Source organism: Anoplophora glabripennis, unplaced genomic scaffold, assembly GCF_000390285.2.
Source record: "Anoplophora glabripennis isolate ALB-LARVAE unplaced genomic scaffold, Agla_2.0 scaffold1595, whole genome shotgun sequence".
NCBI classification, from domain to species: Eukaryota; Metazoa; Arthropoda; class Insecta; order Coleoptera; family Cerambycidae; genus Anoplophora; species Anoplophora glabripennis.
The window spans coordinates 18,296-31,903 of NW_019417673.1; the positions used below are offsets into that span (position 1 = coordinate 18,296).

The following is a 13,608-nucleotide window of genomic DNA, read 5'->3' on the forward strand; positions in this document are numbered from 1 at the left end:
GTCTTACCAAAGGAATATCCTCTAAAAATTCATACAATCTAGTAGACAAAAATTGATGGTACATTGCTCCGGTTAAATTTCCAGGCATGATGTGATATCCAAATAGATTATTTCCTAATGTGGCAGCCCAAACATTTATTTTAAATGAATGCTGATAATGGGTTACCTTCCGAGCATTAGGATTTTCTTCGGCCCACATATGTTCATTGCGCATATTAAAAACACCGCTTCTGGTAAAGGTAGCTTCATCGGTAAAAATAATATTCGATAGAAACATCGGATCTTCGGCTTACCTGTCTAAAACCAACTGACAAAACTGTCTGCGCATGGGCCCGTCCTGTGGTAAAATGTCTTGGGCCTGTCTATAATGATAGGGATACAATTGTTGTTCTCTCATTATCCTCCATACTGTCATATGAGACATATTATTTTGAACTAATAGTCGTTTTGTACTAAGTGTGGCGTTAGCTTCAACTAAATTTAAAATATTTTCCTCATTCAAGACATTTCTAATTATTCTACACCTGCCTCTCTCAAAATTGTTCCTTTTTAACGTACCCCGTTCTCGCAAACGTCTTTCTGTGCAAAGAAATGTTTTGTAATTGGGCACATTTCTGTTGGGGAACTTTTCACCGTATCGTTGTGCGGCTGCTCTTGCGCTTCCATGACATTCACCTAACGTCAAAAGCATATCTACATACTCAGAAAATGTATACTGTTGCATTTTTAAATTATGTGATATTTTTATTTACTATAAAACGGCACTGAGAATACTCAATTAATTTATTTTGCTATGTAATGAAAGTTGAATTTGGAGCACGTTGGGAATAATTGAAATCGATTTTACTGGAAAACGACACATCCTAGTGAAATTTAACAAGAGGACCTTGTTTGAATTAAGTCCTTAGGATAATGAAAGTATATATTATATATATCTATATTAGTACCACGATATCCAGTTCACATACTACATAAGTCATTTATAATGATTTTTCTTTACGTGGTTTTCTTGAGAAATTATTCAAATAGCATTTTTGGTACTTACGCCCCTTGGCGTGATCAACAACGAAATATAACAATCATGGGTGTAACTAGGGGGGAGGGAGGCAGGGGTGTGCACGGCCCACCCCAGAATAAAGGATCTAATATTATCATCTTCAAGTCAGTGACTGCGAGATCGTTTATTATCATCTGTCATATCGGTAAGTCGGTGACCGCGTTTTTCTTTAGAATCAAATCAGAACGTGTTCAAATATCATATCGGTAAGTCGCTTTTATTTTCAAGCAAAATTTGTAGCTACGCCTATGATAACAATATAACCATTTTTGGTGTTTAATATTTAAAAAGTGGTTAGAACTTGGAAATTGATTTAAGTTAATACAGTTTATAACAAAAATGCTGACAGTATTATTATTATTAAATTCTAGAGTCAATTTTGTTAGATATAATGAATTATATAAATGCTAGTAGATTTTGAAGTTATATTAAAGCAAAAACTTCTTAAAGCAAAAAAATTCTTAAACGAATACGTTTATTCTTTATTGACAACTTTTAGTAACTACAACAGAAAAACGAACATCATAATAATAATATGTCAGACTTTTGTTTTTCAAGAGTAACTAAAATTTTCATATGATTATTATTTAACAGTAGATAATAAATTGATATTGCTTTAATTTTGTTTTTCTTTTCAATCATGGTCTGAGTAAAGCGAATCTATTAATATTAACTACTGACAATCTGTGAGACAATAACTAACTAGTGTATGCACATAGAACAAATAAAATATATGGACCTTTTACTGGACAATATTATAGCATTTGGAAGAAACAAATTTGTACTTTATTAGATGAAATGGGCATTTTAAAAGTTATTGTTAGTGAATTATTCGAAATTATGGATGGAAGTTGGAAAATGGTATTTAGATTGGCAAAAAGAAAAACAAGGCAATACTTAAGTGATAGATAGTTTTCTTAATTTTCCTTAAGAAAAAAATATTGTTAATTATCATGATGGTATTTATGAAAGAAAAGTATTCCTTCTCAATTAGCAATAAAGAAACAATTTTACCATTTCATGAATAGGTAGATACTGGAATTACTTGCTGCTGGTGCACAAATGTCTTAGACTGACAAAGTAGCACATTTACTATTAACTTTATCACCATCTTATAGTTGTAACAACACTCCAATCCTTATCAGAAAATAATAAAACTCACTATTAGATCACAAAATACAATTGAAAAACGAGGATAATATGACCATGATACTGTAAGCGTTGAGTGAGAAATAATAACAACGATACAAGTAAATAGAGTGAAATCGACAAATCCACAAAAAAAAATGTAAAGAATCATTTGAGAAAACTTATTAAATTAATATACAAGAAATAATATACAAAGTGGTAGCAGCTTTGCATTAATTTAGTAAAGATAAGGAATTGGAAAATACAATGAAAACAACTAGCGCTAAAAGGGATACATTCGTTATAGCAACAAAATAGGCATTAATTCACGTAGTAGCCATTTTTGGGGTGGATGGAGTTCCTCAAAATGTACTTTACTGCTCGAAATACAACTTGCTCTGTTCGGCTCTACGCAATTTTTTTTTTGGTGAATTTAAGAATTTGGGATATGGAATCTGAGGTATTTGCAGTATCTTGTAAAGTAAACATAATAAATAATGGTAAGTAAGGATTTGTATTGACATTGGTGATGATTTATAAAATAATGAACTATTTAAAAACCTTTAGGAATACACAAAAAATTTGAAAAAACCTTACCTGTAAAATAAAATAAGAATTAAAGTTGTAATGTTACCTGCAAAAAAATATGAGGATATTTGCTAAGGATATTTTTGGGAATGCTTATACCCATTTTTATGCACAAATGTGACGTTTACAGAAGTATTAGAATAGCAAATTTCATTTGTCATACAAAGCTTTTTAGTTATTTGAATGTTTTTTTTTATTAAATTTGATGGCTTCTAGCAACAAAACAAAGGAACTTGGTATGCAAGTAGATTACGTATTTATTCATTTTTTTAGAGAACTATAAAAACTTAAGTAACTATTGTAAGAAATATTTGTTCATGTAAAACCTGCACTGTTTAATTCTGAATCTTATCGAACACGATTTTTAAACTGTAAAAATTTTAAATACATTTCTGTTTATTACACACAGCTGAGGAATTGTGAAGGGTCTCTAGTCTGAAAAATAATGTGTAATCTGCTATGTGCGTCTTATGGCCCTAATGTCACAAGGATAAGTAAAATGTGAGATCTATGAATATGGACTTGTCTACCTTTCTACTAAGTGCATTTAATTTTGATATTATCTCTAAGAAATTAAGTTTCAAAAACGAGCTATTTTTGAGCTATTATTTTTTAAATTCAAAATAAACTAAATAAATTTAAACATCTTGTTTCACAAAATAAAAATGCATAGACATTTTTTGTTTCTTTGAAATATAATTTTACATAGTGTAACCATCAGATTTTTTTTTTGACATTTGATGCTGTATTTAAAATTGTGTTTTGAATAAAAAACTGCTAAATATTTTTTTGGAAAATTAATAGTTTTAGTTATTTTAGATTTGTTCAAATGCGTGATCAGCTTAATTTGTATTTTAAGAGTAACTCAAATATTATTAATTTTTTTAATACAGCTTCTGTCTTTGAAATAACAACAGGAATTATCTAATTTCAAAAATACCGGCTTAGAAGTTTTGGGATTCTTAGTGATAATGTCTTCCAGTATCTTTGCTTCTGATTGACTGAATAATAACTCAAATACGAGATATTATATAAAGTATGTTACACAGTCTTGTTAATAGTGAAGGATGAATCCAAAAATGTAATAACAGATTGTTTCATTTAAAAAATCCAAGTTGTGTAGCATATGGGCCAAACTAAACTATCTGAATAACTGAAACTATCTTTACGATAAAATTGAACAACTTTTGTCTGGGTAATTTTTTCTAAAATTAATAAGGCGGATGGGTATAGTACAATTGATCTTGGCTAAGATACTGTATATCAGGTCATTATGTATTTACAACTGAATTTGTACCTGTGCATGTGCTTGTAACCAACCTCGTCCAGGTTCCCACTGCTCTAAGCCTCTACCTGCTCCTGCCCAAATCAGAGACAACCAATTAACGTAGGTTACTTCTTCAGCTTCATTACCTTCATGTCCAAATATTTTTAAAACATCAGGATCTAAACTGAGGTATAAACCAACGGCTTCTGCCCTGCATTCCTCATAAGAAGAACTAAGAGGGCCAAATTTTGTATCATACGTGTCACCAGGTTCATAATAGGATGCAGGTGGTCTTCCTGTAAGAGGGTCTAATAATGTTGGAGAAAAGTTAAGAGATCCATCAGATTCTTTCCTCAATAATTTTCCTGAGCCATGGCCTAATAATTCATGAAGTCCCACCTGAGAAGAAAACATATTTAATTGTTGCAGGTATAAAGTGTGTGTGTGTGTGTGTGTGTAAACTGTTTTGTTTTAAAATACACAAAACACTGATTTATGAACTCTAAACGTGATTTGGGTATGAATATTGGGTGTATCGATTATCTCCAAAAATTGAGACTTTTTATGGAAATGTTGACATCAGCCAAAAAATGTATTGCACTGCATTTCACAAGTATCAAATAGTATTAAAAAAAGTGTTAAAATAATATTAAATTACCAAATAAACATTGGAGATGAACATTTTATACAAAATAAAGAAAATATGACCTGCTACCTAAAATTAAAAGATTTTAGTAATATTTTGATTATCTAAAATATCATTAATTATTATTTTTTTTATTGTTATCTTAGAAACTGATTATTTTTAGGAAATATTTTTATTCGTTAAAATAATTTTATTTTTAAACAAATTCATCTGCAAGTTAATTGTTTCGTTTCAAGGCTTAGGTAGTTTTTACAAGCTTTTATTTAACTTGCTTTGTTAGTATGGGTCAAAAACAGTTATCCCCAATCGATTGAGCTGAAATTTTGCATACACGTTTAGTTTGGATAACATTGCATGGTGACACTAAAGGCTTGTTTTCAAAAAATTTTTTTTATACATGAACTTATTTAAATACATATTTCAATGTTTTTTTTAAAACATATTTCTAGAGCATAATACCTTTGATTTTTTTTTATTTATGGAATTTGGTACAAATTATTAAGGACCCTGATTAACAGCTAAATGCATGGAATTGAGCACATTATATTTATACGTGGTGTTTGTTGCTTTATTTTTGTGTCTTTGACATCATGTGTAACGTTCAAGAGATATCAAGGAGATGCCGCAGACTGATTTAATACTAAACAGTCAATGCTATATATTGTTTTATAAATATTAAGCTGATATACTTTTATACTTATGAATAAAGTTGACCCAATCGGTCAGTTGTCAATTGGCACCAATATTCAGCAGACACACATTTAGTCATCAAGGTCAACGTTTCTTTGAAACAATTGTACAAACAAACTGATGGTGTAGATTTCTAACCGATCCCACCCAGATTATGAAATTGTAAAACGGTAAGCGTTTCACGATGACGTAATGATTGCTCACCTTAATTTATATTATAGCCTACTACGATACGCACGCCTCTCGTATACTAATCATTGTGCCAGCTTTACTAATGATCAAGGCACAAAAGAATATTAGAATGCTGTCTTTGCGGAAAGTAGTGTTAGCCATATCTAATAAAATTTGTTCACTTTTATTGAAATAAGTATTTGTCATGTAAAAAAATATAAGCTTGGGTCGACAAAAAAATTTGCTAACATGGTTGAAATATCTTGAAAAATAAAGTCTCTCTCTTGTATTCATTATAATGCAGGCACACAATATTGTGATATTTTTAGGACGTTATATTTCAAGTACTTAATACATAAAACATTTTTAGTTGCCATTTTCAATTTTCTGTAAGTGGTGGTTACCTTTAAGGTGTAACCACTAGGATCTCCTAAACTATTTATTAAATTACAAAACCAGTGTATACATTTTCTGTTATTTAAGATTATGAAAAAAAAATGAGAAAATACAACTTGTTCCTAGTATACTAAAAAATTCTAAGCCAGATACATAAGTACCAAATTTCATTATGCTACTTTCAGTAACAAAAAATGTACAGAGGAAATAATAAAAATACAGTTTTCAGTTTATTACGATATTTCAGAAACTTATTTTCAGTTTCTTGTTGTAATCTTAAATGATATGAATATAAACAACTTTTCTGTAATTTAACCAATTCTCTATCTTTTCTAGTTTAGGATATAATGGTGTACATCAAAAATAATTATTGTGTACTATACAGTGTATTTTAAAATTACTAAAAATCTTGAGATAATTTCCTGTTACTATAAATCAAGGAATGTATTTCATATATACAATCTCTTCATATTTCACACTAGTAGGAGGTGCCCTTTAAAGTAGGGGTAAGAATTTATGATCCTATTTTTTAAAATCAAATAAAGGAGGCGAAACAGCGAAATTAAGTGGATGTATTGCACTGGCGTAAAGATTAGGAATCTTTTTTAATGCTATAGGGTAAAATGAAACCTTGTAAATATTTTAGTAATATTTCTATAAAAAAATATATTAAAAAAATTATATTGTTCTTCTCACTCACTCACCAAATTGTGTAGGGTTAAAAATTTATAACAATTATACTATATATTTGTGGAAATAAATAACATATTCTGTTTAAAAGGAAAATTAAAATTATTTTTACTTGATAAAGATTTTTGTACAAGAAATTATCTTTTTTTTGTAGGTTCATTAGATTATAATTGAAGAGTGGAAATTAAAAAGGGTCTAAGTGCCAAAAACAAACTGTTGGGATAATCAAGAAAAACTGAATAAAAGTAAAAAATTTATTTAGTAAATGTTTAATTAAATACATGAGTTTAGTGCAAACCGGAAAACATGCTTTTCAACAAGAAATATTAGCAAAGTAATTTCTTATAACAAAAATTTCATAGGACCTTTCTAAGGAAAACGCTAGCACACATACAAATACCGACATTTATGAGTAGCTCCTAAAACTTTAAATATTAATATTAGCACTTGGAACCTTTCATAGGACATGAAGCATAGTATTTAAAACATTTCTATGTCAAAAACTAAATTTTGGAAAAAGTGGCACTAGGCCCTTTCTAATTTCCACTCTTCAATTGACAATTTCTATTCTACTTCTTAGTTATGAAACATACTTGTAATTCAAATGCAGGAACACGCCATTTTTGTAATAGTTCTGCATCTTCTTGACTTAAGAATGGAGTAACAGACTGTTGATAACTAGCAGGAATTACATTTCCCAAAGATACATTCTTAAAACCTTCAGACTGTTGAATTTCATCATCTAAAAAGTAGTTTACATTTCTTCTAAGTGTCTCGTAAAAAATGCCTTGTTATAACTTATAATTTTTTATTGGAATTAAATAAAATAAAAAATAGTGTTAACGGCACTAATACTATAATACAAAGTACAAACAAACAAAAACTGATTATTTTCAATATCTACGGTAATAATATTTCCAATTTTTTAATTTTTAAATGGAACAATATATTTTTTAAATGAGATTTTTTATAATTTATTTGGTGAAATGTTTGAGGAAAAAATTCTTAGAATTAATTTGGGTATTACAGCAAAATTATCAAATGTGGCATGAGAAATAATAAAATCCACACACCTATAATGCTATAAAGTTTTATAATTCTGATACAAAAATTTATAACTTTTTAATTCAAAAGTAGTGTTATATTAATAAAAATCTGACGGTTTGAATAACAATTTTAAAATACACAAAAATTTTATGCGGAACAAAAATATCACAAGCTTTTGTAAAGTAGTTAGCAAAACTTAATAATTATATTTTATGGAGTTAACTTTTTTGGTAGTATGATTTAAAAACAAAATTATTTAGTTTAAATGGGTTTAAATAATTTAATATTCACTTAGAAAGCTACCTATACTATATTCATCCTCGACAATTTTGCACATCAGGTAAAATTTTTATGAGCAGAACTGGTGTAAAACTGAGTTGAAACAGCAAATTTCCAGTTTTAATCTGTACACTTCAGTTCGGTAACAATTTTGCTCAATACAATTCTAAAGGATGGGAAAAATCATCTAGGGTGAATAAAGTATGTAGGACCTTTAATATTGTACATAATTATTTAAGGAATTAAGGCCATTATCTAGTACAATTGGATACAAATAGTGTCTTGAATAATCACTGAATAGACAACTTAAACTAGAACAGCAAGTGATTTTGTTAATTTTTTTCTTACAAATGTTTTGCAATAATAATCAAATTATACCTTATTCAATTTGGAAAAAATCCCTAACAGAAGCAAAAAAATATAGGAGGTAGTAGCTTCTGTTGATGTCAAGACTAAAAGACATACCTAATGTTTATACGAGTCTTATACCATAAAAAATAATAAACTAACGATTAAAATCATACAAAACATACATCTTTCCATTTGATCAAAAAATTATAATTGTCTCATTAAGGAAGATATTGGAAAAAAAAATAGTAAGTACTAGTTTGTAGAACATTTTAAGCCACTAAAGCTTTTATATTTTGAAAAAATATATATATGTAGAGTTGTACAATGTGTTTCAGAAAAAAAGCACCATGTTACCAGAGGTAACAGAATATTAAAAAATAAGACGATTCCTCTTATGAACTATGGTTTAACGTTTTGTCTTCAAGATATAGGGCATTAAAATTATATTTATTTTTTAAAAAGAATTTTGTTAGTACCTCAAAAGCACTCTACATAGTAAAATATGGTATATTTAAAATATTACAAATACATTTTTATCAAAATTTGTTAAACTGCTTAGTTTCCAAGAAAACGTGAAAAAATTGGAAGTGGGTCCTTCATGTCTACTAAATAATATTCCCCACCAAGATTATTTTTTAGTTTAGGTACATACCTACTGCCTTTACTATTTTCCATAAAATAATATTAACCTTTTCGCTACGGCGCCAATCCAGGCCGAATTGTTCTCCTACTGTGGCGCTATAAGGCAACAGCCACAGTGAACCTTTAAACATTTTTTAAATGGGGGACGTGTATTTTCTTTCTAGCTTATTATTATTAAAATAGGAGGTAATAGGTAAAAGTAGCAAATTTTTAGAAATTTATACAAATTTCAAACAGAAAACAATGAGTGGGGAGGGGGGGATGGTGCGTCAAGGGTACACAGCAGACATGACCGCAAAGTGCATTCCTAAGCGGTATAAGATACCCGCACCAATCACTACGTTTATTTGCAAATGTCGCAGAGATTAATAAACACCTAAAAGCCTAAAAACGGCCAACGTACAGCTCATGCATATATTTTGTGACATCTATAGGGGGCAGGCGCAGTGACAGGGTCAACTGTCAAAGTAATAATAAAAATAACTTAATTTATGTGAAAAAAAACTCCTGTGAAATACTTGAAAAAAAAAAAAAATTTCAAAGCATGTTTTCTTTAAAAAAAAAAAGAAATAATTTATGCTGTAATAGATTTTTCCTGTTTATTAACAGACAATTTATAAAATCAAATTTACCAAATTTTTGTTTTTTTTTAAATTGAAAGGTAAAAATTTGTAAATCAACTACCCATGTGAAAATTTGTGAAACTATGAGGGAAAAAGTTGATTCGGACCAAAACTTTTTAACCATATTTTGTTTACTGATTAATCATCTTTTTCTCTTCATAGGACCCACAATTCTCAAACAACTCGTTACTGGTCTAAGGAAAATAAGCACTTGAGTATTCCTGTTCATTCACAGTACCCTGAGAAGTTAAATGTTTGGGCTGGTATTTTAGGAAATTCCGTGATTGGTCCGTCTTTCATAAATGGAAATCTAAATGGCGACAAATATTTAACTTTGCTTCAACTCGAAATTATTCCGGATGTTCGAGCATTAAATATCAACTTTGAAGATGTGTGGTTTCAACAAGACGGTTGACCCGTTCACAATGCACGTCGGATAATCGCCTTTTTGGAAACCACATTTCCTCAGTTATTAGTACAAGAGGCACTATTCCATGGCCTCCCAGATCCCCAGATTTATCACCCAACGACTTCATCCTTTGGGGGCATTTAAAACAGACCATTTACGGACATTTACACGATAGGCCAAGTAATTTAGTCGATTTACGGGCCCGAATTGTTGACGTCCTACATAATATTACCCCTGAAATGCTGGGACGCGTAAGAAGCGAGTTCTATGACAGATTAGGATATCGCGAGGCACAAAGGGGGGACATTTTTGAACAACTTATTAATTAAAAACGAAAATGTTTGCTTTCTTTTTTTATTAAAAACCATAATTTCTTATTTATTTTTTATTAAAAACCATAATTTTCTATTTCTTTTTTACGGTAATAAGTTAAGTTTATTTATGTTTTAGAGTTTTTGTATTACTTTCTACCAGGCCGGCTAATAAATAAATACAAAAGAGGAAAATAGTTGCAATTATTTTCGTACACTTTTAGGTGTATGAAATAATTGTAAATAGTTAAAAGTAATTAAGAATTTGCGTTGTCTTAATAATATGACACAACACACGCATCCCAAGTTCATAGACATACTGATTCTGATCTGACGAGACGACAATGACCGGTCGTTAAGTTAAAATGCAAACATTTGGGCCAATAGCATGCGCTCGTCTCCCACTTATTTGTGGAAGGGCGAAACAGGCGGTGACTATGAAACGCCTTCACTATACCCATCCTTGTCTATCGCATGGATTTCTACGTCTTACTTTATCGTTCTCACGTAACGGCAGATGGACCATCGGTACTTTCCAACCTGGTATATATGCATGTGTATGGGTGGGTAAGTGAGTATGTGTGTGCCTAGTTATATACATATTATATTATTATATACTTACATATTTATCCATATATATATAATTTTTATATTATTCGCATACAATCAATTATCACTGTTATTATGTTTTTACAATTTTTACAAAAAAAGCTTAAAATGATCTAATCAGATTTTAAAAACTATCGATTCTGCATGTATTTAAAAGTAGCAAACCCCCTGCATAAGCAGTTTTTCTCGACATTTTCGTTTGAATAAAATTTGGTTCCTGCATACCGTGGTCTTGGAAACAAAAGATTAAAAACTTATCTATTATTTTTTTATATTTTATAATATCATGTAGATGATAGCATTTCTTAAAAGACACTTCCTGAAAACAAATAATTTATTTATCATTTACATGTGTGGTAGTAACATTTTTTGTAGTTTGTACAACTGAAAATGTCAACAAAAAAATTTGCCTTGGTTGATTCTTCTAATTTTGAGATACATTTTATGATTAATCTTCCCTCCATTCTCACTATAAAATTTTTTTAATGTTAATATTTATTAGGTTTTATCACTCTTCTCAGTAAAGTATTGAGTTTTCAATAAATGATTAATTCCTGTGAAACTAATAATTAAAAGTTTTACACTCACACTCACTATGCGGGTCAGTTGATTGATGTAGATTTGTTACATTAAAAAACAATAAAATGCTACCTGAAAGGTATAAGACAATACCTTTGAGAAATTTATACCAAAAATGTAAGTCTGTACTTATAGTTATATATATATACAGGGTGTTCCACTTTTCCTGGCCAGACACCAACTTTGGTTTTTTAAATGGAAACACACATTTTTTATATTTTTTTCGGATTCTACATAAAAAATAAAGGGTACTTTTTGTAGAATAGTTCTATTCAAATATTCACAGTTTTTGAGATATCTCGCTAGAAAGGTTTTTCTAGTCGATATTGGCTGCTTACATTTTCTGATACTAACAGGTTATACTAATAGCTACTAAGCCCATCTTTTTATCAGATGTTTAGTAAGGATGACTCTTCCGAATCGTGCTCCAAAAACTGGCCTGCGTTATACAGGGTGGCCAGAATATCATGTCAAAATTGCCAATTGAAAAATTGAATAATCTTCGAAAGTGGGGCAAACCGTCTGTTTGCCCCACTTTGTCGAGGGCCACGCGTATAATCCCACCATGACTCCTGCCTAGTCAAGGGGGGATTGAAGCAATAAAACCAATGATCCTGGACTAAAATCCTCAGTTCATATCCTGAACTCGAAGAGCTCCAGTTCCAACCTGAGGACCACCCCGAGGACCTGAAACCGACCAGCGACCGCTATCCGACCCAAGGAGTTAGCCGCCAGGAACATCTATCCGGAACAAGTAAGCAAATTGTATTTTCCTATATTCACTTGTCCTGCTATGGTACAAGTCTGGCCGTTTTGAACTTTGGCAAGACAGTACGACCACGGCGTTGTTGGCGAAGGTTTGGCTGGGTATCCCACCGCCCTCGTTCGACGAACGTTGTCCATCACATCAACCGAACTACTGGTTTGGCTGGGCATCCCACCGCCAGTGGAAGACGTTGAGTGCAGGTCCGTACGGCAGCAGCAGCGTTATCGGCGACGGTTTGGCTGGGTATCCCACCGCCCTCGTTCGACAAACGTTGTGAGCCCCTTTACTGACACTGCTGGTTTGGCTGGGCACTCCACCGCCAGTAGAAGACGTGAAGGTGTCGAAATGTACAGCAGCAGCGTTGTCGGCAAAGGTTTAGCTGGGTATCCCACCGCCCAAGCTTGATAAACGCTGTAAGGCACAATAACCGAAACTGCCAGTTTGGCTGGGCACCCCACCGCCAGTAGAAGACGTTGTGTGTCAGCTGTGCAACGACAGATAGGCCCTCGAAGTTTGGCTGGGCACCCCACCGCTTCTGGGAGAAATCTGTCGGCCGCCCCGCATTTGAACTCGCACCTCGACCATACTTTGCCTCCTGTTCACCAACATAATTCATTTTCCTGACTACCATTGCTTATTTATGCCCGTTGTAAACTGCATTGCTTGGCTTTTTCTGCTGGCTGGTCGCACTTTCGCTTAATTTCTGTCGCTTTGCTAGAAACCGCCGCCAATATTTATTGGTAGAATTAGGGTAACCCGTAATTATTTTTCTCTGTTTCAGAGCCATTTGGGAACAACTTATTTTATTGATTATTTATTACTCTAATTTAAGTCGTTTCGCCCTCTATAGGCGACATTCGTGCAATAAAGTACCTGGCAAATTTTAGCAGGTCGCTTCCACCGTAGTAGCCATTTGAATGGCATAGTGGAAGTCAGCGCGATAGATGGAGCCTTTGTGCTTCGCGTACTACTCTAATTTAATTGTTTTTCCCTTTCTAGCACCGACCGAAATTTAAAACCGAATATTATTTTGGCGTACCGTTTCTTAAAATATTAGACAGTTTATTAAATAAACCAAACGCCAAATACTCCGCTTTTCTACCGTACCGAGTTTGAGTCCTGATATTTGACTATGTGCTAAATTTGTATTTATTTACAGCACCGAAAAACCGCAGCGGCATTTTAAATCCGTCATAATAATAATTGCTCTAACCCATTTTATTTCATTCACACCGCTTGTAAATTGATTGTATATTCCTGATTTTAGTTAGTGATAATAATTGTAATTAGAATCTATATTACTTTTGTTTATTTGTTTCAATAGGCCTTATGAATAGAAAATAAATCTAGTATATATAT

At 31.5% G+C, this 13,608-nt stretch overlaps 1 protein-coding gene across 1 annotated transcript in view; it reads right to left on the bottom strand.

Moving 5' to 3' along the window:
- The window catches only part of LOC108915455 (dipeptidyl peptidase 3), a 38,105-nt gene that overhangs the window by 5,100 nt on the left and 19,397 nt on the right, over nt 1–13,608 (bottom strand). Inside the window, exons 5-6 of the mRNA XM_023456461.1 lie at nt 7,227–7,375; nt 4,071–4,439 (exon numbers count right to left, since the gene is read on the bottom strand). Of these exons, the coding sequence (XP_023312229.1) occupies nt 4,071–4,439; nt 7,227–7,375 (518 nt within the window). The remainder of the gene's footprint in view (nt 1–4,070; nt 4,440–7,226; nt 7,376–13,608) is intronic.